This window comes from Barbatula barbatula (assembly GCF_947034865.1).
Source record: "Barbatula barbatula genome assembly, chromosome: 14".
Taxonomy (NCBI): domain Eukaryota; kingdom Metazoa; phylum Chordata; class Actinopteri; order Cypriniformes; family Nemacheilidae; genus Barbatula; species Barbatula barbatula.
Window position 1 is genome coordinate 10,324,329 of NC_136777.1, and position 23,222 is coordinate 10,347,550.

General features: G+C 38.1%; 3 protein-coding genes across 9 annotated transcripts; 2 read left to right on the forward strand and 1 right to left on the reverse strand.

Annotated features, from left to right (window-relative positions):
• Nucleotides 1-3,001: 3,001 nt before the first annotated feature.
• Nucleotides 3,002-9,220, forward strand: slc1a4 (solute carrier family 1 member 4). Its single transcript, XM_079472515.1, has 8 exons — nt 3,002-3,666; nt 4,266-4,308; nt 5,327-5,392; nt 6,194-6,360; nt 6,513-6,746; nt 6,890-7,084; nt 7,581-7,715; nt 7,937-9,220. The coding sequence occupies exons 1-8, from the start codon at nt 3,152-3,154 to the stop codon at nt 8,187-8,189; spliced, it is 1,608 nt and encodes a 535-aa protein (XP_079328641.1). The 5' UTR covers nt 3,002-3,151; the 3' UTR covers nt 8,190-9,220.
• Nucleotides 9,221-9,471: 251 nt separating this feature from the next.
• Nucleotides 9,472-16,273, forward strand: cep68 (centrosomal protein 68). Of its 7 annotated transcripts, none has more exons than XM_079473782.1 (8): nt 9,553-9,731; nt 10,629-10,660; nt 11,166-11,545; nt 11,674-13,062; nt 13,138-13,260; nt 13,353-13,449; nt 14,830-14,958; nt 15,194-16,272. In XM_079473782.1, exons 3-8 carry the CDS (start codon nt 11,213-11,215, stop codon nt 15,205-15,207), a joined length of 2,085 nt encoding a protein of 694 aa, XP_079329908.1. In that variant the 5' UTR covers nt 9,553-9,731; nt 10,629-10,660; nt 11,166-11,212; the 3' UTR covers nt 15,208-16,272. The 7 variants fall into 7 exon arrangements, with proteins under 7 accessions (XP_079329912.1, XP_079329911.1, XP_079329908.1 ...); XM_079473784.1 differs by lacking the exon at nt 10,629-10,660 and having other exon boundaries at nt 9,594-9,731; nt 15,194-15,223; nt 15,360-15,489; XM_079473787.1 differs by having other exon boundaries at nt 9,635-9,731; nt 11,166-11,536.
• On the reverse strand, nt 15,860-23,186 carry rab1ab (RAB1A, member RAS oncogene family b). The gene is made up of 6 exons (XM_079473788.1): nt 22,830-23,186; nt 20,620-20,692; nt 20,032-20,127; nt 18,104-18,199; nt 17,865-17,996; nt 15,860-17,749 (listed from the first exon to the last, which is right to left on the reverse strand). Exons 1-6 carry the CDS (start codon nt 22,841-22,843, stop codon nt 17,552-17,554), a joined length of 609 nt encoding a protein of 202 aa, XP_079329914.1. The 5' UTR covers nt 22,844-23,186; the 3' UTR covers nt 15,860-17,551.
• Nucleotides 23,187-23,222: the final 36 nt, after the last annotated feature.

Consider the following 23,222-nt stretch of genomic DNA (forward strand, 5'->3'; position numbering starts at 1 on the left):
TGAATGATAGCTTGTCCTGTGAATCGAGGCTGAATCTCTGCTGTGTGCTCCGCCCTCTTCTCGCAGAATCAACCAATACAAATGTAGAACGGGCCGCTGTTCGACATGTGATTTAAAGAGCCTGACATCTCTCTCTTCTGGTTTAATTTTCAAAGCTGAAGGAAAATATAAACGGAGCATAAAATCTGAGCTCAAAATTCAGTCAATAGAGAGATCAAAATCTTCATAAGATGTGCAGACACAAAATTCCAGTCTTATTTGAAGTATAACGACATGGATCGCTGCGAATCTTGAAGAATTGGCGGTAAATTCGTGGGAAGGTAAAATGACAATGAAACCTTCTTGAGTTCTCCATGTGGCGGAACAGAGAAAAGGCAGCATGCTATGGCAAGATGCCCAACGACAGCTTGGCTCAATCTTTTTTATTACAAGTTCAATATCTACTGCATAACAGGAAATGTGTGTTCAAAAAAGCCTGCCACTGCGGAAAATAGGCATTAAAAAGAAATAAAAACAGGTCTGGCCTTGTAGAGAGAGATGTTTTCTCGCAGTGTTTTCTCCAATTGGTTTGATTTTCTGTGAAATATTAAGTGTTGACTAGTGTTTGACTAAATAGGACAAAGGGCCAAGAAAGTCTGCCAGTATTTTTGTGTTTGTGTGTGTGACTTATCTGATGGAGCATGGTCTGATGGAATACAAATTCTATCTTCGAGTCTGACATCTGATTTTAGGGTAGGCTCGTTGTCCTCACAGACCGGTCATCATCTAAAATAACTTGACAGTATGCAGTGGATGTGGAAAGTCTAATGTTTAAATTCTATTTGAGAGGAGGGACTTCAAAAAGCACCATAATAGCTAAAGCACAACATACAATCAATCAAGAACCAAGAAAATAATACATATATAATGCTGAATAAGCATTTATCATCGATTTGTGTGAGTTAACAATCACACCTGTTTTTAAAGGGATACTTCACCCAAAAATTTAAATTCTGTCATCATTTACTCACCTTCGAGTTGTTCCAAATAGGAATACATTTCTTAGATATTTGATATAAAGATAAAGATATTTGGAAGAATGTTTATCCACGTTATTTTTGCGTAAATTGGCAGCATCATTGAGCTATTTGTGTTTAGACTTCCGGTGAGCCAGCGAATGACAAGGGGGCTGTTTTGACTGGCTAGTTAATATTTATTATGGAACCCAAAGGTACAAGCTTAACTTGTGCAGTCAGAGGTTGCCATAATAGCCTGTACAAAACATTTGTTTTTACCTTAATACACTAGGCTACCAAATCAATTGACAAAGTACAATTTCATTCGCAGGCTAACGTAGCATTACATTCCACGTTTCTTGCAAGCTAATTCATTATGATGACATAAAATAAAATTCATTCAGTACGTCGTCAGTGAACATGATGGTGAAAACGTCATGTCCCATAATTCCACTCTCGCCTTTTCTTATTGGTCCAATTTACATATTGTGGCTTTAATATGTTTTGAGTTGTTTTTAGAAAGTTGTGATGGGTGTGGCAGGTCGGTGGAGACCTGCGATAGAGAGCAACCGGCCAACTCCATTCTTCAGTTATTGTAAGGATCCAGGAATATTTGCTCCACTTTGAATGGTTTTCACATCCGCTTTTAAAAACATGAATTTCTATATCGTGTAATATAGAAAATAATTGCAAATATCTTCATATGATATATCCTCCCACTGTGTAATACATAGCGGGTGTGAAAAATATTAATCAGAGCTGTTTTAATAGTGTTTTGCGTGTGCTCCCGCAACATCAGAGTCGGAAAAAATACAATGGTAAGATCTGCTTGGTTATAGGCATTCTTCCAAATATGCTTCATCATTTGGTGAGGGTGAGTAAAAGATGACTGAATTTAAAATTTTGGGTAAAATATCCCTTTAAAGTACTTGAGCAGAAAGGAATTTACAAGACATAATATTGACATCTAGTGGTTAGAGGATATTATTGCAACCACGTAGTTACATCACAAAATAGCCAGACAATTTTAAAAGGGAATTTCTCGCCATCATTTTATATTAATTTATTTTACAGTAGAATACAAAGCTAGCCTTTATAATAATTGAAGATACATTTTAAATAGGATTTATTTTAAACATGCCTCAGCTGCTGAGCCCATATATTTTGTTAATGAAGCTACATTTGTACTGCAAACACAGCTAGATGAATCTGGTATAAGCAGGTTCTAAATAGACATAGCTCATCTTTCTAACAGCTGAGTTCAAGTATGTGTTTTGATCTTACACAGGGGTGTCGTCATAGGCCCAGTGATGAGGAGATCCACAGGAGATCTTCTTTGAGCAGTGGGCCCAGGGGAAGATGACCATTCATAAAATGTATCTTGGGCCTTGTGAATTTTCTCAGGACACCGACGATTTCACTCATCATTTACGTTGGTCCTACAGTATCTTTTTTTCTGTGCAATACTTTTAAATCTTTTGTATTATTCTTTCAGTTTTGCAAGAACATGTTAGGTTATACTGGAACCCCCATAGGGCCTAAAATATTTATTTAAAGCACCCTCACAGTGGGGTTCGGTGTATCATAGTGACTAAAGAGCACACTCAGCTTCCTGTGCTCCTTGTTTGGCAGCTGTGAACTGTTATTTTTGGAACAAAATACTCAAAGCTCAGGGGAAAGGAAATACAGACAGCTGAGAAAGTGTCTCCCAATGTTTTACCATTGGGAGAAATACGGATGACAGTCTGATTCGTAAATTGATCTGATACAGATATTGTATGAAAACAAAGAAAAAAGAGGCAGCAAAATGTTTGAATGACAAAATGAATGTTAATAAAAACAAATGCAATTGTATACATTGCAAACAACAATACACTGTCACTACAATTACGACCAATAATAAAATGAACAATATTAATAAAATAATACAATTATGTATTGCACAGAGTTATGGATGCAGATATTGGCAACCCTTTCCCTTGTTGCATCATTTCATCACGAGATGCGCATGTCCCGTGTCTTCCCTCTCGTGGTGGAGAGAGCACATGCTTTTACAAGCGCTCGTCAGTCCTCCTCTTCACTGCCAGGTGCGCGCACGCTGTTGATGCAAGACCGGTACCCGTTATAAAGGGCTGGTGAGACGCGTAAGAAAAATAATGGAGGAAAAGAAGATCGAAATCAACGGACACGCGGGTCATAAAGTCCCGTCTCCAGCGGTCCCAATGAAATCTGCAAAGAAAAGCTTTAAAGACCGATTCGTGGTCTTTTTAAAAAGAAATATTTTAGTCATATTGACGGTGTCCGGGGTGGCGGTGGGAGTCGGACTCGGAATGATGGTCCGGAACATGAACCTTACACGAGCGCAAATGACATATTTCGCGTTTCCTGGAGAAATGTTGCTGAGGATGCTCAAGATGATCATCCTTCCTTTAGTGGTTTGCAGTTTAATTTCGGGCGCTGCGAGTCTAGACACTCGTTCGCTGGGAAAGCTGGGAGGAATCGCCGTCGCTTACTTTTTGGTGACCACGTTGATCGCCTCATGCATCGGGGTCGCGCTCGCTTTCATCATCAAACCCGGCGTCGGAGCGGGAGCGCTTAACTCCAACAACCTGGGGCTTGAAGGCGTGAGCAACAACAAAGAGACAACGGATTCGTTTTTGGACCTTGCAAGGTATTTTTAAATAATGGCAATAACATTAGGAAGCCCACTGTATGTGAATAACGAGCTAAGATTTGTGGGCGATACGTCCAGTTCCCCGGCATTAAATGTGTGCAAGTGTTACATAAGCGAATACGAAAGAAGAACTGGCTATATTAAAGTGGTAAATATAACTTTTTTTTAGATCACGTGACATCAAATACATTGATATTTAAGTATAGCATACATTTGCTGTTTAATGATCGTTTGTCTGAAGCAATTAAAAATTCAAATGCTTTCATTTACTCTCCATTTACTCATTTCAATCCTGTATGACTTTCTTTCTTCCGCAGAACACAAAAGAAAATATTTATAAGAATCTTGTATTTTTAATAAAGTCTATTTATTCTTTAGCCTAAGTAAAGAAATAGCCTACCTATTTGTGAATAGATAGAGTCATTGATCTGTAAGCATACAGTACATGCAAAACACATTCCTGTTGCACATTTGCTAATTCTTTCTTCCAAGTGGTGGGAATTTACCAAAGGAAAACAGCAGTGTTAACCATCTGTGATGATAAGAGCTCGTATCTGTGTCACTTATTTATCTGGCTTGCTTGTTTTTCCTTTTAGAAACCTGTTTCCATCTAACCTGGTGGCCGCCGCTTTCCGCTCGGTACGTTTTTTTCGCCTCTGTCCATCTCTGTAGTTCAAACACCACACATACAGTATAACACACATACACAGCAGAAGTCATTCCAAGCATGAATATCCATGTTCTTTTCTCTGGTGACCCCCTCCACATTAACTCTAATTGAGACTTCTTAGAATGGAGTAGTTATTTTTGTCCCGGCTCAATAAATACCTTGCATCCTCTCTCACAACTGAGCAACCATGCTGTTGCCATAGAAAGCTGATTCCATTCCTTGATGCCGGGCAACCTGGCTTGCTTCACTGGGCCGCACCACATGGGCAACTGCTCAATAGTGAGCACGCTTTATTCTAAAGGTCAGGGGGTTCGCTAGTTGGGTGGGAGATAACATCTCCCATGCCCATACTGGAGAGAGTGCGCAACCTCTCTGACACAAACTAAACGGGACAGTCAGGAATCATTAAGAAAATTGGAAAAAAAAGAAAAGGAGGTTTTTCCTAAAGTAGCCTTAGAAAGAGATTCATTGTCATTACATGCAGATGTTTCTATATCCTGTGGGAGGGTGTTTCTTTATCCAGGAGGTTTAATATTGGACTGGGATACAGTCCAATAAAGACTTTTAAAGGATAAATATAAAAATGCCTGAAAATGATATGAACAGCCAGTTAAAATGTGAACTGGTTTGGAAAACAAATTGTTGCATATCTATTCAAGGTTGTTTAATTATTTCTCATTGAAATATACTCAAAGCTTCAATTTCTGGATCAATGGGTATTCCATCTCATATAGCTAGAGTTTTTTAAGGAGCAGGGGTGCTGAATAGATGGGTTGTGGGGATCTCTCATTGTCTATGTATGTGCCAGTCTCAGTTTAAATGCTGCTTTTGTTAGTATTTTGGCACCAGGCGTGCACAAAACAGACTCGATTTAATCAAATGAATAAGCAAATTCATTACGGTTAAATGTAGAGTTCAGGAAGCCTCATATTGTAGATGTGATAAGCACAATTTATAAATGATGTATCTCTTTCACTTTTCTCACAGTATGCCACAGATTACAAGTTGGTTTTTGTCGGAAATGGAACCAACGGGACCCTCAACTACCAGAAGGTACATGATCTTTGACATATTGCACAAACCATCAGATGTATTGATGCGTAATTTTTCCCCAATGTGACATCATTGCTGTATTGGCATTAGGTCATTCTGTTTCCCGTATCTAAATCATATGCTTTCGTAACGTGGATGCTTAAATTGAGTCAGGGCCTCTTGGCAAAAAAACACTCAATAGTGGTTGTTTGGCAGTCTTGAATGAGCATGCTGTTTGTTTGCACGGGGCCAGGGTTGACACAGCCAGTTTAGCTGCTTTTAAACCACTGTGCACTTGAGCAGTTGGAAGTGGCAATCCTTTCCCAGACTGCTTCTTTTCATGAGACACAGCAATTGGTTTTTAGAACGAATTGGATTTTTCGATTTCCAATGACCATTTGCTTTATACTTATATCTACAATACATTTAGCATTCCCACAAGTCTTTGGGTCTCCAACACATCCTGGCTTAGCTACAATGGTTCATATCTGCTGGTGCATGAGCAAATATTTGGAGAAGTCCTCTGAAGGTCCATTATTGCAAAATTAGGGATTTCAGAAAGACCAGTGCTGTGTGCCAAGGGACGAGCCATGTCTGATGAATGCTGGAAGAACAGAGGGATTTAGTTAAACGCTTGCACAGTCTCGTCTAATCTGCATCTTTCCCTGACCTCAGCACGTTTAGTCTTTTTAAAAAGTCACTTTTTCATTCACAATCAAATCATGAAACAGTAGTTCCTTCTATTTGTGTAAAATACTTAGAAAATTTTATAAAAAAGGATTGTTCGTTTGTGTACTGCAAGTCACTTTTGGTGTGTTGCAGGTTCCTTTTGGAACAGAATCAGAGGGAATGAATATTCTAGGCCTTGTTCTCTTTGCGATGGTTTTTGGAGTTGCTTTAAAAAAGCTTGGAACAGAAGGCGAGGAGCTCATTCGGTTTTTCAATGCCTTCAATGAAGCCACCATGGTACTGGTGTCCTGGATCATGTGGTAAGTGAAGATCTGTAATCCACTTGAAATCCTATAAAATAAAGAGTAAAATAAGTTATTGAATTTAGTTTTTTTTCCGCACTGTTTTTTATGCTGTGGTAGTCCTACAATACACATACACTGTTTGTTATATTTTTCTTTTTGTCCTTCAGGTATGTGCCTTTTGGCATTATGTTCCTAGTAGGCAGCAAGATTGTTGAGATGGAAGATGTGGTACTGTTGGTCACTAGCTTGGGAAAATACATTTTTGCCTCTATCTTGGGTCACGTCATCCACGGTGGTATTGTACTACCACTTATCTACTTTGGATTCACTCGTTCAAATCCCTTCAGTTTCCTGTCTGGACTCATCACACCTTTCACAACAGCCTTTGCTACATGCTCCAGGTACTGGTTATATCTCTAAATGCCACCCTAAAAACGATTTATTTTTATGAATATATGGGTTCGTTTGATTTCCAAAAGTCCTGCTAAATCTCAAACACAGTTGTTTGAAACTCTGTCCTCTGCTCTTTTCTCTACCTGCACAGCTCGGCAACTCTTCCCACTATGATGAAGTGTGTGGAGGAGAACAATGGCGTTGACAAAAGAATCAGCCGATTCATACTGCCGATCGGTGCCACAGTTAACATGGATGGAGCTGCCATTTTCCAGTGTGTTGCGGCTGTGTTTATCGCTCAGCTTAACAACGTGGAACTCAACGCAGGCCAGATCTTCACAATCCTGTGAGTGCATCTCAGCAGGAATATTCATAGTCACTGTGAACATTCTGTACACGTGATGTGTACTTGGCATCTAAAACTTGATCTAAATATACAAGCGATGCAAACTCACTCTCTTGGAGCTTGCTTCAGTGTGACAGGTCATGCTATTTGGTGAGTGTGTAGAGAGCGATACAGAATGAGGAACTGAAGAGTAGACAAAGACAAAGTTTGGTTAAACGGAAGGTTCCCATTTTCTCGTCTTTGAGTTCTATTTAATCTTTATAAATGTATTTGCTCTGATGAACACAGAGAAAGAGATTTAGAAGAATGCTTGTGGGTGAACTATCCCTTTATATAGAGAACATTTCTTTTTGAGACATTGGTTTCATTCGTCATGTCTGTTTGACAAACCTGTTTTGCTGCAGGGAATTAATCTATGTAATAAGTGCTCTCTAAAATAAAATGTTATACAAGATAATAAAATAGAAACTTTAAATGCTTATTTGCTTCTTCACAGGGTGACAGCCACAGCTTCTAGTGTTGGAGCGGCCGGCATTCCAGCAGGAGGGATCATTACCATCGCTATAATTTTGGAAGCCATTGGTCTGCCAACTCATGACTTGTCACTCATGCTGGCTGTAGACTGGATTGTGTAAGAGCGTCTTTTCACTAAAGTAGTTCATGATAAGGCTGGGGGTTAAATACGTAACACATCCTTCCACATACATACTGCTTTGCATCATAATTTTGTGTAAAGATTTTGAATAATCTTTTGAAGCTTCTTAAATGGCGTGTTCAGTGTTTATGATTAAGATCAACCATGCTGCTGTCACTTTACTAATTGTTGAATTAACATTCTGTGTGTGCTATTAGGGACCGCACCACCACTGTTGTGAATGTGGAAGGAGATGCTCTTGGTGCTGGCATCCTACACCATATTAATGAGCAAGAGATGAAGAAGAAAAAGCAGCAGGAGGAGCAGGAACTTCAAGAAGTAAAAGTGGAGGTGGTGGCTAATGTCCAGGCAGAAGAGGAGACCTCTCGTCTCGTCACACACCAGAACCGAGACGACAAACCCTCACAGGAAATGCTCGATGACAAGGATGGTGTGGAGTCTGTACTGTAAAGTGTTGACTGTGGTCTTGCTCTACTTTGATATTTCTCTCTCACTCTTAAAAACTGTCACCTCCAGTGTAAAGTTTACTCCAGTCTGTTAGATGGAACAGTTATGGTCAGTTTACTGTCGTTGTTGTATATACTGTTGAACCGTTTCCCTTAAGATCATTTTACCAATTGTGCCAAACTTATTTGTTATCAGTTGTGTTTGGGAATGTGTCCTAGTTTACATGCAAAGGGAATATCTTTAGGTTGTCAGTTGCAGAGATGGATAGTAATGAAATCATTCACAGCCTGACCTCTTGCCCTGTTTGTTTGTTATATTTTAACTGACTCTGTGAAACATTAACTATTTGAAAGATGAACCGGAAAGTATTAGCTGTAAATATTTGTGTTGCTAATAGCAAATCCTATGAAGCTGTGGAATGATTTAGTAATTGTGTGATTTATTGGGAACTGTACCACAACTGTGCATGTGTTCTTGTGTTTTTTAGCAGATTCAGAACCTGTGCATTTTTATACATTCATGCTCTCTGATTTGAAACCAGATGAATGAGCAGAGAGTGATAGACAACTCAGGGTCACAGGTGATAATTGAACTTGATGATGAAAGAAATCTAAGAGTCAAATATTTCCTGGTAGATCTTCATTCTCTTTACAGATTCATAAAAATCTGCACTGACATATAAGTGGTTTCTAGTGACACCAAGTGGTCAGTTATTTCAGTGCCAGTAAAGTTTTTCCATTAATTAAAAAGAAAAATATTAATTTGTTCTGCATCAGGCCTTACAAAATAATCCATTCATTTAATTAATTTATTGATTGTTAACTTTTTGTATCGCAATTTATTTTTGTAATTTGTTTTTACCAAAAGGTTCAAAAGTGAAGATTTACATGAACTATTCCAGTAATTTGTGTGTCTTGATATAGTATTTTACTCTGTACGTTTTCCACTTACTTGGGTCTATGAGCTTTTGTCTTGTTACCAGTGCGTCTGTTATTGTCTACCACTAAATTAAAAAGCATTGTGACTCAGATTTACATTTTGTTCATGACTGTTTTCAAGCGGAGCCGTTTTCCTGAAGGGGGCGCCAAAGGCGCAGCAAGCTAGTTACTTAACTGAAGGCATTTGTACACAAAAACATACATATTTTACATTTATATTAGAAGAGAATGAGTTAAGTTGTTTTTACGATAATCAGACGATTTGGTGACCGTTTAATTAACGGATGTATGCTGTCGGACGGAGATCTTTTTAAAATTACGTACATTTATTCAGAATGATCCTGCGCATGCGTATTGTGATGTTTGAATTGGCACGAATGAACTTTTGCCTCGTGCAGTTTTAATGGCGTGAAATACGAATTCTTATTGGCTGGAGGGCGGCGACAGTCTGCGTTCTCCGTTCTCTGATCCGCCTTTGTGTTTATGACCGTTTCCTCAAGCTTGCGGATTCCTCAACAGTTGTGTTTTGTATCGTATTTTATTTCTAGATATTTTGTGGCGACGTTCATCCAGATGCCGAAGGACTTAACTTAAACGCAACGGTACGGTACGTAAATGTTTGCATGACGTATAGCCATGAAAGCCGGGTCGACAGTGTGACATTAAAGAGTCCGTTGTATGCCGTGTTAATACAAACATTTCTAAAATTGTGTGCTGCCTGTAAGTGCTGTTCGAGTGCGTGTCATCTGTCTTTACAACGTTTGCAACAGTGCCTGACGTAGTTCCTCAAATGTGTTATCGCGATTTTACCATTGGGGGGACAAATTTCCCAAATTTAACCACAGTGTTATTGTTATTTGCTATTTTATTAATATCTTTATTTAAATATCCATGTTATGCTTTTTGATATCATTAGCTATCCTTTGCATTATAAATCACTCGACTGTTAAATGCACTGCTTATAATACGAATGAGGAAACATTCCATATTTGTTATAGTGTTTTTACATAAATGAATCAGTGATGCTGTTTTTAGATGCCTGTAAATTTGTAGTTTGGCATAATTTAGTATATAGTCAAATGTAAATGTTTTCAGTTGGATTGAGTGATGCAGACTCTCAGGTCATTTGTTTGGCGACCAGGTTGTCATGGTTACCGTCCAGTCTATAGTATAGAATAGAATGTAAGTGATTAACAGAAATCACTTGAGCAGAAGTCTGTGTTAAGATTTGATCTAGGTTCATTGTAGCCTGCCAGGATAAAGTTAGTACTGTTGTTTCCTAAACAAGTGTTACCAGAGCCATTTCAAAGATTTCCATGTATAACACTTTTTTTAGTGCATACTGTACAAAGTCTTACGTGTAAACAAATGAAGACACAAATGATCAGAAACCATTTGCTCTAAATTGAATGTTAATGCTGTGATTTACATTTATCCTAGAGAGTTGTTAAAATCTAGTCTCTCACAGAGCATTTTTGAGACTGTAAATTCTACTTGCTTCTAGGAACAACAAAAGACCATTAACAAGTATGAAAGGTAAAGGAAGCCTGAAAGGATTCTGTGAAAAAGAGACATACCTGTCTTTGTGTGCTAGCAGGCTATGATTTAAATTTCCCCACGTGATCCCATCTCATGACCTGCCATTTTCTGTTGGCTGTCATGGAAACCAGAGGCATCAGCCAATCAAGGAACAGTTGGTTCGGTCGAGTATTCCACATAGAAATGAAAGACATTGCTTTGTCCACACACTCTCACAATATATAATAGATAATCCAGCACACAATTGTACTGTATCATAACAACTAAGTTACATGAATTTGTAATGGTTCTCATGTTGTGTCTCCTTTTGTAGTTAGGGGTAAACAAACATGAATTTCAGACAAGCCTGAACACGTAGCTTTCATCAGATTACTTATTTACATGCGAAGTAAGCTTATTACAGTGAATGAGTTCTGCTTTCAGCGCTACCATAAACCACACTCAACTTCCTTCTCTGAAGAGAAAATCACACAGCGTTTAACACAAAGTTTTGACCTTTCAGCTTTCACTCTGGACAAATGAGCCACCACAGAAATCGGGTGTGTTGCCATGGCTCTCGGAGTTGACAAGGCCTTATCAGACACCTCCTCGCAGATGGAGAACAAGAGCTTTGGGAGATGGAAGTCGAGGATCCCAGAGTTCATCCCCAGTGGTCAATGGGCGAGTGAGGGGTCCAGGCCTGCGTGTGTCCAAAAGGCCAAAGATCCAGACAAAGAGCTAGGTGGCTACAAAAAGACAGTCACTATGGCACCTGTTTCCAGGTATATGACAGATAAAAGCATCTACACCATGAGAAAACCATTGGTTTTCTCCACACAATGCCAGACATTGCCCATTCTGAAGAATTCATCCACATTTGAAGATTCAGAGAGGGTAAGGAAGGTAATGTTATGTTTGTAGTGCATTTAAGAGGCATTTTACAGTTTATTCAATTTGAGGGTGGAGGTAACTTACTGTTTTAAAACCAGCTATGTTCTTCTTATAAAGTAACTATTATTATCCTTTTTCAGGAACCTCAGATTAGCCACAAAGCAGAATCTCCAAAAGCAAAGGAAAAAAGCCCAGTCAAACAGTCATTCAAAACGTTCAAAGATGATTGTTATACATTCTTTCCACCAATGTCCGGGGAAGACCTGGATACCTCCATGAGTATATCAGACCTCAGGCAGTGGTCATGTGACGAGGAACCTATTTTGAACACTTCATCCTACAAACACAGCCTCTCCAGTCCCCCTTCTGCTATTTTGAGCCTGGCAGCACCTCCAGTGCCTAAGTTGATATCCACTCCTCTTAGTATGTCCCACTCATCCAGCCATACATCCTCTTACACGAGAAGTGTTAAAGCCAGAGTAGCTCATATGGACCATGGAAAAGATTATCCCCATAGCACAGGACCTTCTTTCCATTATTACCCTAAGAACTCTCCACATGGACGCATGTTGCAATATCAGGCCAACTATTGGGCATGTGCCATTCCGAATTCCATGCCGCCCTCCCCAGACCGGAGATCCCCCAGCTGGGATCCTGATAAGGAATACGAGGCGCTCCTGGACTATACATACCCACTGAGACCCAACATGGCTAACACATGGAGTTCACCAGAGTCTCTGTTACGAACTGATTCACGTTTGCAAGATTCGGGCATTGAGTTGGACCACTTTAACAGCTCTTCCATCCTGTCCGGTTTGGATCAATCGCAGGTCGGGACTCAATGGGGAAGGACTAGCCCAGCAACAGGTCAAAGGTCAACTGAACTCCAGGGTCAAAATCTAAGTAAACTATCACGCTCTAAGTCCTCCGATGGTGTGCTATACAGCAGCCTGTACTCAGACCAGCCTGTACCACCGGACCAGACTGGTTTGTCAGGTGAGAGTCTAGACTGTGACAGGAAGCTGAGGGTTCACTACCGTAAATCTGGTGTGTTTTCTACCTTCAGGTCTGACCCCACATTTATAAGTTCAACACATATCCTTCCCCACCCTGGATCACAGGAGCATCGGGATGAAGAATTTCTTCGTTTGCCGGAACAGATTCAAGAACTAAATTTGCTTTCACAGCAGCTGAGGGACATTAGTGCCCAGATGAGCAAGCCAGTCACCACCAGCTGGGAATCTTTGGGCAGTGAGGTTACTTCGGTCAGGTCACCAACCATTCAAATAGACAAGCAAGGAGGAGGTGATGAAAACATCCCAGAAGATCATCTCAAGGTTGAGGATGATTCAGAGGAGTCAAAGGAGACTGCTGCCAGAATGCAGCTGGTTAGCCGAGAGTTGAACAGGAGCAATCTAAGGGAGGTGGAAGCTATTATGGATCAGCTGAGCAGAGTGTCAATGTCTGATCTTCATATAGACCACCAGGATGAAAAGGAGCCCAAGGAGTCACTCATGCAGCACATACAGGTGAGAAAATTGTACATTTCTGTTCTGACCATGAGCGTCTGAGGCTTATTTATGAGAATTGTTTGCTTTCATTAGGCATTTTGCTCAAACTTAGAAAAGCTGATTCAGTGGCTCTACAAAGTGGTAGAGAAAGTAGAGATTCTTTCCCCACCTGCTATTGAATTAGACAGTGTCAAAGCCTCCTTAGCCGACTACAAGGTTGGTAAAGTAGATTCACATCTTATAACAATAAGGATTTGGTTAAAACGTCTTTCATAAGTCATTAAATGTGTCACATGATCTTCCCACAGCGATTTCAGGAAGAAGTCAACGCTCATAAGCCTCTTACCGCAGATGTTCTACAGACTGGAGAGATGCTTTTGCATTGCATGAACTCAGCATCTCCCTGTGAGTCTTTTTAGCATTGTTTGTGTTAAATCCCCCAAAGTTATCTAGTATTATAGGGTGTAAGGGCAGTGGCAGTGGCGGAGCAAGTCAGGTCCGGGCCTATATCCAAAAACTTTTCGAAAACGAAAAAACGAACTCCGGCTGTTCGCGACTGCGTTGCACATTGCCGGTAATCGGTTGTTTACTCAGGTTTGTTATTTAAATATTGACGAGCATATATCGCACTCAAATAGTAACGAAGGACTCCTAAACTCCTCGTAAACTCCTAAGCGCCAGAAAGAGAGAAATGCTTTTACACACGACTTGTGAACGTCCCTAACATTTCTATGATGATACAGTTGTTTAGCTACTTACATCTGGCTCTTTCACTCTTCCAACCTCGGCATTTTTCAATACAGCAAATCCCGCCTTCTTACATTTGATTGGACAGTAATCCTCGCCTTCCTTCATATGTTTGACTACCTCAATCAGATTGATATTGTCAAGCTCATTCAGAGTCTATATAAATCCAACTTCATTCCGTTTCGACACAGCAACGTAAACAAAGTAATGTTGTACATTAAACAATAATAATAGAGTGTAAATGATTAAATGTATTAAATGGATGCAAACTAATTGGGACAATAAAGACCTCTCTACTACCCCTAAATTGTATTATTCAACACAAAATAAATATTTTCTTAATTTTGTTGAAAATAAATGCCTGTGTTATCTGATTCGTGATGTGAAAATGTAGTTTAGCAAAAGGCGGATTCGATCTTGCTTTCAAATGTATGTGTCAGAACTAGTGGCGTCGTTTTTACACTCCAATTTTCTTTCTGGGAGGGACCCACTCACATCTGCCCATGGGTAGACCAGATCCGAGATTTGTCATCTAGTTATTTTCTACAGTATTAGATGGCCATGAATAAAACTTGGATGCAGGCCCACAGTCCCCCAGGCCCATATGCACCTGAATATGCTACGCCACTGTTATTTGAAGTTATGCTGTATTCAGAAATGTATGACCACAAATACAGAAAGAATTTTGAGAAGTGTTTAATTTTCCACAAACTCTCTAAAGTCCTTTTTGTTCCTTGATGTTTTTGGTTTACTTCCACAATTGTCTACAGCGTTTCAGTTTTGGATGTTGTGTAGTGTAACACAATACTCAGTCGTCTGAGAGAAACAGGAAACGCTCTGCTTGCAGAATGCGGCCATGCATACATGAGTTGCTGTTACCCGACATGTCGTATCCCATTCCCTTCCTTGGAAAGTCTTTACAAATCTAGTCCTCCTTTTAGATCTGTGCTTGAGTTACATTAAACATTCTTAGTGTTTAAGAAAACATGCCTATTGTTTTTATAATTTCTTGTTCTCAAAATTATTTTTCCCTCTCAGTTCTAGAGGAGACATTGGCGTTAATAGAGAGCCAGTCTCATACACTGGAAACTCATTCGGAATATCTATTTTCCTCTATTCTGTCAGCCATGGACAGCCTCACTGACCCCAGGAGTCTCGAGGTATCAGGTAAATCATCTACTTACAATTTTTTTCATCTCTGCACTGAGGGCAGTGACATGAGATGTAGCTTTACTTGCTGATATAATTTGAATCTATAATATAATATAGTCCCCTCTGTTACTGTTGTGATTACATACATGACTAGGTGTAACTGAATTTGAGCTTAAATATAAACTCCCTCACTTCTGAATTTCATTAGTGATCATAAATGTTATTTATTTCTCACTCTTTTTTTCTACAGAGGGGATTTCCTGATGACTGCACTGAGAAGGTGGTGTGAACTTTATTAATAATTATTACTCTTGTTTACAGTATTAAAGAGAGCTGTGTATGATTCATTGGTACTGTAATACTTCTGCTTTCTTTCTTATGTGTTGAACCTTTCATTTTGTATTTATACTTACCAGGTTGCAATATTGGTCACATTGTATAATTTAACATGCTACGCTTGTCAGGCATTGGCCTGAGATGACTCAGTTTAGTAATACTGTGATGCTGTGCTGAAGAGACTCACAGACATGGTGCCAATTATGATTCTGATCAAAGTAATTACCATTATTAAGTTTGCCTCGGAGTAGCCTGTACCTTAAAGACATGTTGTAGGCTATTTATGTTATTTTTTTATTTATACTTAACTGTGATCGATGTGCTGCATCCAAATTTGCATACCATCTGTCCCAAATAATATTCTAAGTTCAAATTTATACATCCAATTTGTAGTATATTGAAATGAGTTCTTTCAAAGTTTTGTTCTGTTTCCGAGAGGTAAGATTTTAGTGATCATTCACTGATTTAGCTAATTTAAGGAGGTTTATTTTGTGTTTTGTATTAACAACAATGTGTTAATTAATTAAATAACTAAAACTGTACATACGTTTCGGGATAATTATAACAGGTTTTCTGAGCTGAAGTCAAAGTGCTTTATTTAGCTACAAACATACAGGTATCATCATCCCTGTTGTAAGGCATAATATTATGTTCTGGGGTTGCTTTTCAGCAAGAGGACCCAAATGAACAGGGCCAAATAAAAGGTACATTTTTAAGGAGCCCCTTGAAGGCAGCCAGAAAGCTGTAGGCTGTAAATTCATACTTTTCGAAGTCAGAAATGTTATTAATTAAAAAATAATTTTGTTTATTGTGCTACATTTGTGTTGTTGGGGGAAATGTTTCTGAATCAATTTTGGTGATATGTACACATCAAAGACCCCACAGTGTATCTGACAGAAGAAAACCCTGAGGAACTTCATCTGCATATGTACTGTAACATTGTTTCTGTGTTGTAACACTGACTACTTAAATATAACAAACTTTTATAACTGGCTCCTTTGTATATTTTAATTCTTTAACATATTCAAATGTACTTCATTTTATTATAAAGGATTTCTGAGTATTTGTTGAGATGGTGAATCTGTAAAATTCCCTGTATGTACACATAATGAACTTTAATTTATGAATTGGGAATAATTTATAGAGGTCTTTCACTCCAACCTTAAATTCAAGGTCTTCTACTGTTGCATTAGGAGGTTTATCTATTATTCTAGAAAAATATTCTGCTTTCCATATACAAGAAGAAACTTTATTCTTGTAAAAAAAACAATATATCCACTCTGTGATCTGTAAACCTATGTCAAGTAAACTAGACGTAAAATGAACTGCTGCCAAGTTCATTCAAACATGTATTCATTTGACTTTATTATGAAAAAGAGAACATAGTGTTTGAGTCACATGAGATTGTAATGGCCAATATTGAGAGATTGTAGATGAATGGAAAAATATTTGCTTATAAATGTTGAATAAATAAAACAAAGGGTTTTAACATGTCCCACCAAGAATTGCAGACATACCGGTTTTGCACAGTATGTTCGTACAATATTTATTTATGTTTGTTAACTGTTACAACTGCGCAGCAAAACTACAAGTGTCTGCAGCAACAAAATAAATGCAAAAGAAGGTAAAACAACATAAATCATGTATTTAACTCTATAGAGCTGTCATTTCAGATCTTACATATATATACATATTGTGTATGTACATATATTTTACTAAACTGATGTTGGACTGTGAACCACTCTTATCCCGTTGGTCAAAACATTATCCATGGGGACAGAAACCTACACATGCAAATATAAACAGTAAAATAATCAAGAAGAAATGAAGAAAACGTGGAATTTTGACCACAGATCAGCCCTGCAGTAGGAATGCAGTGAGATAAATACACACATTTATTCTTAGAAACCTGCAAACAGAGGATTTAAAATCAATGACTGAAAATGAAATCCATCCATACTTGGGCTAGGATTGGTTAAAAGCAGCCCCTGACAGGAGGCAGGGGTGAAGGGGGCTGACCGTTACCAAATCTCTGACCTCTTATCAGTTTTAGTTTTTGAATAGGGAAGGGGCGGCGGATTTTTCAATGTTTTTTGGTAGTGCGGCTAATACAGTACAACTTGGGTAACTTAATTTGTTGCCTGTTTCACACTCTTTTATTCGTTCTATTCTCCACATTCACTCTTTGCTCCATAACAAATGCTTTCTCAAATTGTTGGGCTTGCTCCATGATCCAGGGACCGAGATGAGGGGTTTGGGGAGGCAGAGAGCCTCAGCAGCAGCCTCCAGATGCAGGTTTCACTGGAGTGCTCTGGATCTTCACGTTGGACTTCTCAGCACCTCCAGCTGTTGCTCCGGGGCCCATTCTCTTCTTGATCTCAGCAGCCATGGTCATGAAGGCTTGCTCTACATTTGTGGCATTCTTAGCGCTAGTTTCCAAGAAAGGAATTGCAAGGGAATCAGCAAACTCCTAAAGAAATATCAACAAAGACATTATTGTAGTTAGAAGATTGGGAAAGTGAACAATTGCATCGGTTTTACAGGCTCTGTTGCTAAATCGAACCTGCCAGTAGTTAGAATATTACCTTTGCTGTCGTGTAGTCCACCACTTTTTTTGTTGTTAAGTCACACTTGTTGCCAACCAATAATTTGTTAACATTTTCACTGGCATAGCGATCAATCTCCTGTAGCCACTGTTTAACATTATTAAAGGATTCCTGAAGTGAGGGGGAAAACATTTACAGAGATTAAAAAACGGTTGATTTTACAATTCCATAGGTGTGAAAGGTAAACCTATGAAACTAAAGAATGTAAATGACCGTACCTGATCTGTAACATCATAGACTACTATAATGCCATGTGCGCCTCTGTAGTAGCTGGATGTGATTGTGCGAAACCTCTCCTGCCCCGCTGTATCCCACTGGAAAAAATAAAAGAATTTATGACACAAGAATGAAACTCAAAGATGTAAACAACAAAGCACTAAGGGATAAGTCCACTTGATAAAAAGGTTATTTTATCAAACAAATGGGTTATATCACCACCTACTTCCACTCATAATTTGAATCGTTTATGTGACCATTGTTACCCTCTCTAATCCTTGGAATTAAATTGTTATTGCAGTTTCAGTATATGGGCCATTCTACAAGTTTGTGCAAACTGCCGTCCCACATAAAAAAACACAATTAACCAGCATTCAAATCTAAATTGGTTTTGTAGATCCTTCTATTCTCTAAAGAAACCCACAATAATATTTTCAATGTCAGTAAGCTTAAAATATATTAAATCATAATTTATTGGGTACTTTCAATTGGGAGATGGCTGTCCCGAACCCAAACCCCTACATTTCAAAGTTTTTGATTTTAAAAAAGGAAAGTTAAAAAAAGATCTATATATATTTGACATAAAAAAATTTTTTTTTAAATGTGCTTTTCCATGTCACTACCGAAACAGTGTATTTTTTTTAGTACATTGGCTGATACTGATTTTAGCCACACCCCTACATTTTCAATCAAGAATAATTTCTGTGTCCCACTCTTAAAGCTACATGGTGAGTAGATTATTATAACTTTGAAGTAAATGTGCTCAGAAGTCTAAGGTACTGTGTGTAACCTTAACGTCACAAATCTTTTTTTCTGTATTTAAGGAAACTGTTTTTGGGTGTTATTCCATAAAATGTAGTCTTTATGTGTGGACATCGGTTCAGAACTGTGCTTGCTAACCATGTGCTAATTAGCATCTTTGAGCTAGGCTCAAAAGTATTCAAAAATGGTCACTACCGAAAAATTACTAAATAAATTTCAATGGGAACAAAAAAGAACACTTAATCCTTTCTTTGGGGAAATAAACAAAGGTCAGTACAGCTATACAAATCATTAGTATTTTCATATGTTTTAGTAGTGATTACAGTATGTGAGCTGTAGGTTTTCTATTAGATTTTTACTATCAGATGTGTGTCTGCTATTTGTGCTGGCTGCGTATGTGCAACATAGTTAGTTATTTGTATTAACATAAAATTATATTCTTATCCAGCTGTGCATTTTAACTATTGTGGTCATTACCAAAACATACCCATCACTACTGAAAATGTGTCAGTCTGGGATGTTTTGTCAAAAATAAAGTAAATAAAATGATCAATTAAGATGTTTAAATATTTTTGGTTTAATGTGTGTGTGTGTGTGTGTATATATATATATATATATATATATATATATATAAACTAATGAGTCGTTAACTTGGCAATCAGTATGATCACGTTTATGCCTTTTACAAAGAAAGCTTGCATTCAAAATACAAAAAAAATCACATAAATTAAATTTGAAATATTGTTCAAATTGAACTTATTTATTTGTGAACATTTTTTTTAAATAGCAAAATTACGTTTGTAAGTAGATTTAAAAAAAGTCTAAACAAATTATGGTCATACCACCCAGCACTAGTCAATATAATCATACTTATTAAATGATGTATTATTGTGTTTCGGTAGTGATACAATTTGGGGAGAGGAAAAACTTTCTGAAATTACTATATGAAAATGAACTGCACAATTACTAGGCATGTGTGCCTTTGATATGAAAAAAATAAGCATATAAAGAAATTCAGGGGGAAAAAACTTTGACTTTTCACCAATTCTGTAGAAGGGCTCTTCACACTTTTTCAGCTATATTTTCACATTTAATTCAAATATACCATTTAAAATACTAATATTTGATGGTTCTTCACAAATAAACAGCATATAAGACGAACACTTACGATTTGAAGTTTGATGGTCTTTCCATCTAATTCTATAGTTCTTATTTTAAAGTCCACACCAATAGTGCTAATGTAGCTTTCTGTGTATGTGTCATCCTGGAAAAAACAAACAGCGATTTAGATGTTTCAGTACTCAAGGTCAAACATATCATACCCTACACTTCGTCTGCTTTTGTCTGTCAATTCTCTGTGTATACACACAATATATTAAGCGGATTTATTGTGGTCAGAACATCTGCTGCCATCTCTGACCTGCATTACAAATACACAAAGGCAAGCTATCAAATATTATGCAATATTCTACAGTGCCATAGATCTGTCACAGAAAAAAAACACTGATTTTTAACATGACAATATACAAAATGCATCTCATTTAAAAATATATTGCCATAGCTTTGTGATACATATCTTCATGATTTTGTTTTGCGATACTTCGATATATTGTTAGTTACACCCCTAGTACTGTATATTATGTTTTAGTACTCAGGGATCCTATGTGTGTGTTAGAGTGTACAGACTTGAAGATAAAGCTAATTCTCGTATGAAACAGTTCTCCTAAAAGGAATTAGTAGGGAAATGTTTACTTACTGCAAATCTGAGGAGAAGGCAAGACTTTCCAACACCAGAGTCACCAATCAAGAGCAGCTTGAATAAATAATCACTGTAAAATAGACATCAGACTGTCAGATTTGGTTCGTTTTTATGTGTTTCCACCATTTTTACATACTACATGTTACTTTTCTAGAATGTATGTTTGGGATGAGCTCATTAAAACCCCTGCAACATGTGAACTAGGTCACACTTGCATCCTAGCACTATAACACCGCTGTCTGACTTGAATTAGTATTAGTCCACCGCTGCATGCAGAATATGCATGAAATGGCTGTTTGTACACAAATGCACAATGTGCCTGAGGACCTCTAAAGTAGGGAAACTTGACTAAGCTGATTAAGCATTCCAGAGAGGGGTGTTTTGCCCGTTGTGCTAAACCTTTGGTCCCATGCAACATTCTCTTCAGAAAAGTACAAAGGAAGGGAACTTTCATCAGAACATCAGCATGGTCAGCTCATGACCAGCTCATGGATTCAGCAGAATCAGATGGCTTTCTTACCATCCTGCCCGTATCATTTCAACTGAATTCAAGTCATGCTCTCCTTGTTAGGCTGACTGAGGTTAACAAACAACGCTCCTGTGTAGGGACCCTTTACGAAACAGCTGCACGGGAAGGCCCTCTGTTTATGCATTGCAAAGACTTTTTAAGCATCTCCTCAACGGAACAGGGTAAATCAATCTAAGAGCATACAAGTCATGCAAACTGTCCTCACAGTTCTGTATAAAATAAATATAGTAAAGTCGGTTTTAAAAAAAGTGTCAAAAAAAGTGTCAACAGAGATCTGGAAATACTGCATTTGACTGGACATTTTTGGATGACTCTCAATACTACTCACAATTGAGGTCATCTCATGAACTCAAAATGTCTGTATTTTGTAATGCAGTATTTGCGGAGATATGTATGAATATACATTAAAGGGGCATGCCTCGAACCTTTTATGCCCATGTTGAATAAATGTAATCACTGATATGACAACCATCAAGTAACGGAGTTGCTCAACCCTCAAACTACTGGTAGTTGTAATACACCATGTATCATGTCATTTAGCATGTGACCTACACATGACTGCCTCACAATAGAGGAAGGGATGGGCACTTCAGCAGAGGCTTGAGACATAGCCTACGTGTGACATCTGCGCAGATATTCGAGTGTGGAAACCTTACAGTTCAGCACCAATGAAGTCAAGGACAAAACATTGCCATGAATGACAAAACTTAAGATCAAGAACAAAGTAACATTTAATACTGATAAGGAAAATGGAGGAATGGCGATAGCAAGATAGTGCTAGGGAAATTAGGTTAATGTGCATTTAACACAGATATAGCTTTTTCATATGAAAAATCCACTGATGTTGCTTATTATTTTTTAACTTTGGTGTGAAAGTAGACAGTAATCATGCACCTGCGATGAAAAACAGGTGCACAAACCTGTATTCCTATAAGCATAGTTCAGATGATGAGAAATACAGTAATAAACAAGAATACACTGCGCTGTTTGAATTTTTCTTATGTTTTAGTAAATATACGAATACAATCGACTCTATTGCACATCAGTAATTTAAAGGTCCACCTTCTTGACACTAACATCGCTTTTTTAAACCAGCGACCTAAACCACGGTTATATAATAACTCCCTTTTTAAGCACATTTCAGATCGCCAACAAATTAATACCCATGCTAATGACACGTATTTGGCTATTTTTCTACTTTAAATCGAGACTTCGAAAATGCAAGTTAAAGCTACCTGGTGACGTTAGCTACATCAGCTAACCTTAACCTCAAATTATTGTTTTGTTGAAACTTGACAGCTATCGTGTGCTCAGTTGCAGTGACACAAACCACAATAACAATAACTTGTTAAAAGATCTCTATTTGTCATCATAAATATAACGAGAATGAATATTCAACCCGGTTGAGCTCGGCTAAATAATAACAGCAGTTTAATGACGAAAGTTAGTTCTGACTTTCTTTTAGAGTCGCGAGGTGTTGTGATAATTACTGGTTCTAAAACGTTCACGGTTTTATTTTTTGACTAAGTGGAATATAATACGTACAGCGATATCGGCTGTTAGTAAGATTACACATACAGCTAACGTTAGTCATTTATGCCGATGCCTGTCAAAAGTAGCTACAGGTAAATTTCGTGCTAAATAACTACAAACAAACTGTAACAACACGAGTACTTACTATTCGGGATTCATCGTTGACTCGACACTGTGAAAATAGCTGCTTTTCAAACAAATCAACTCCGCGGCGTGAAGATGAACTAGAAACAATAACCTTTCCTCCGATTAAAAAGTAACTAGCTAGCTAGCTACTGCCGCAAAAGCTAGTCGGTTGAAGCCCAAAATGGCTGACTCTTCAACCAGGAAGTAGGAACTCCTTAAACCGATTGCGTAAGTGAATCGTCATCACGCTCTTAGCGGAAGTTGTAGTTTAATTCAAATGGCTGCTTGAATACGCCAATGGAGGAGTTTACGAAATGGACTACAATTCCCAAAACAAATGCACGATGAGTTCACTGTGACTAGAATCGCTCACGCCGAGGATTGCCGCAATCCTGCCCCCTATCAAGAGGGG

What these genes read in the sequence shown, in the direction of transcription:
- slc1a4 (XM_079472515.1), top strand. Translation starts at nt 3,152, where the DNA reads ATGGAGGAAAAGAAGATCGAAATCAACGGACACGCGGGTCATAAAGTC. An exon ending in TCGTTTTTGGACCTTGCAAG is followed by an intron (nt 3,667 to 4,265) that starts GTATTTTTAAAT and finishes TTTTCCTTTTAG; the next exon opens with AAACCTGTTTCCATCTAACC. An exon ending in GGACCCTCAACTACCAGAAG is followed by an intron (nt 5,393 to 6,193) that starts GTACATGATCTT and finishes GGTGTGTTGCAG; the next exon opens with GTTCCTTTTGGAACAGAATC.
- cep68 (XM_079473782.1), top strand. Translation starts at nt 11,213, where the DNA reads ATGGCTCTCGGAGTTGACAAGGCCTTATCAGACACCTCCTCGCAGATG. An exon ending in CCTCCTTAGCCGACTACAAG is followed by an intron (nt 13,261 to 13,352) that starts GTTGGTAAAGTA and finishes ATCTTCCCACAG; the next exon opens with CGATTTCAGGAAGAAGTCAA. An exon ending in CATGAACTCAGCATCTCCCT is followed by an intron (nt 13,450 to 14,829) that starts GTGAGTCTTTTT and finishes TTTCCCTCTCAG; the next exon opens with TTCTAGAGGAGACATTGGCG.
- rab1ab (XM_079473788.1), bottom strand. An exon ending in GCCTTCTCCTCAGATTTGCA is followed by an intron (nt 20,128 to 20,619) that starts GTAAGTAAACAT and finishes TGTTTTTTCCAG; the next exon opens with GATGACACATACACAGAAAG. An exon ending in TCTATGATGTTACAGATCAG is followed by an intron (nt 17,997 to 18,103) that starts GTACGGTCATTT and finishes CCCTCACTTCAG; the next exon opens with GAATCCTTTAATAATGTTAA.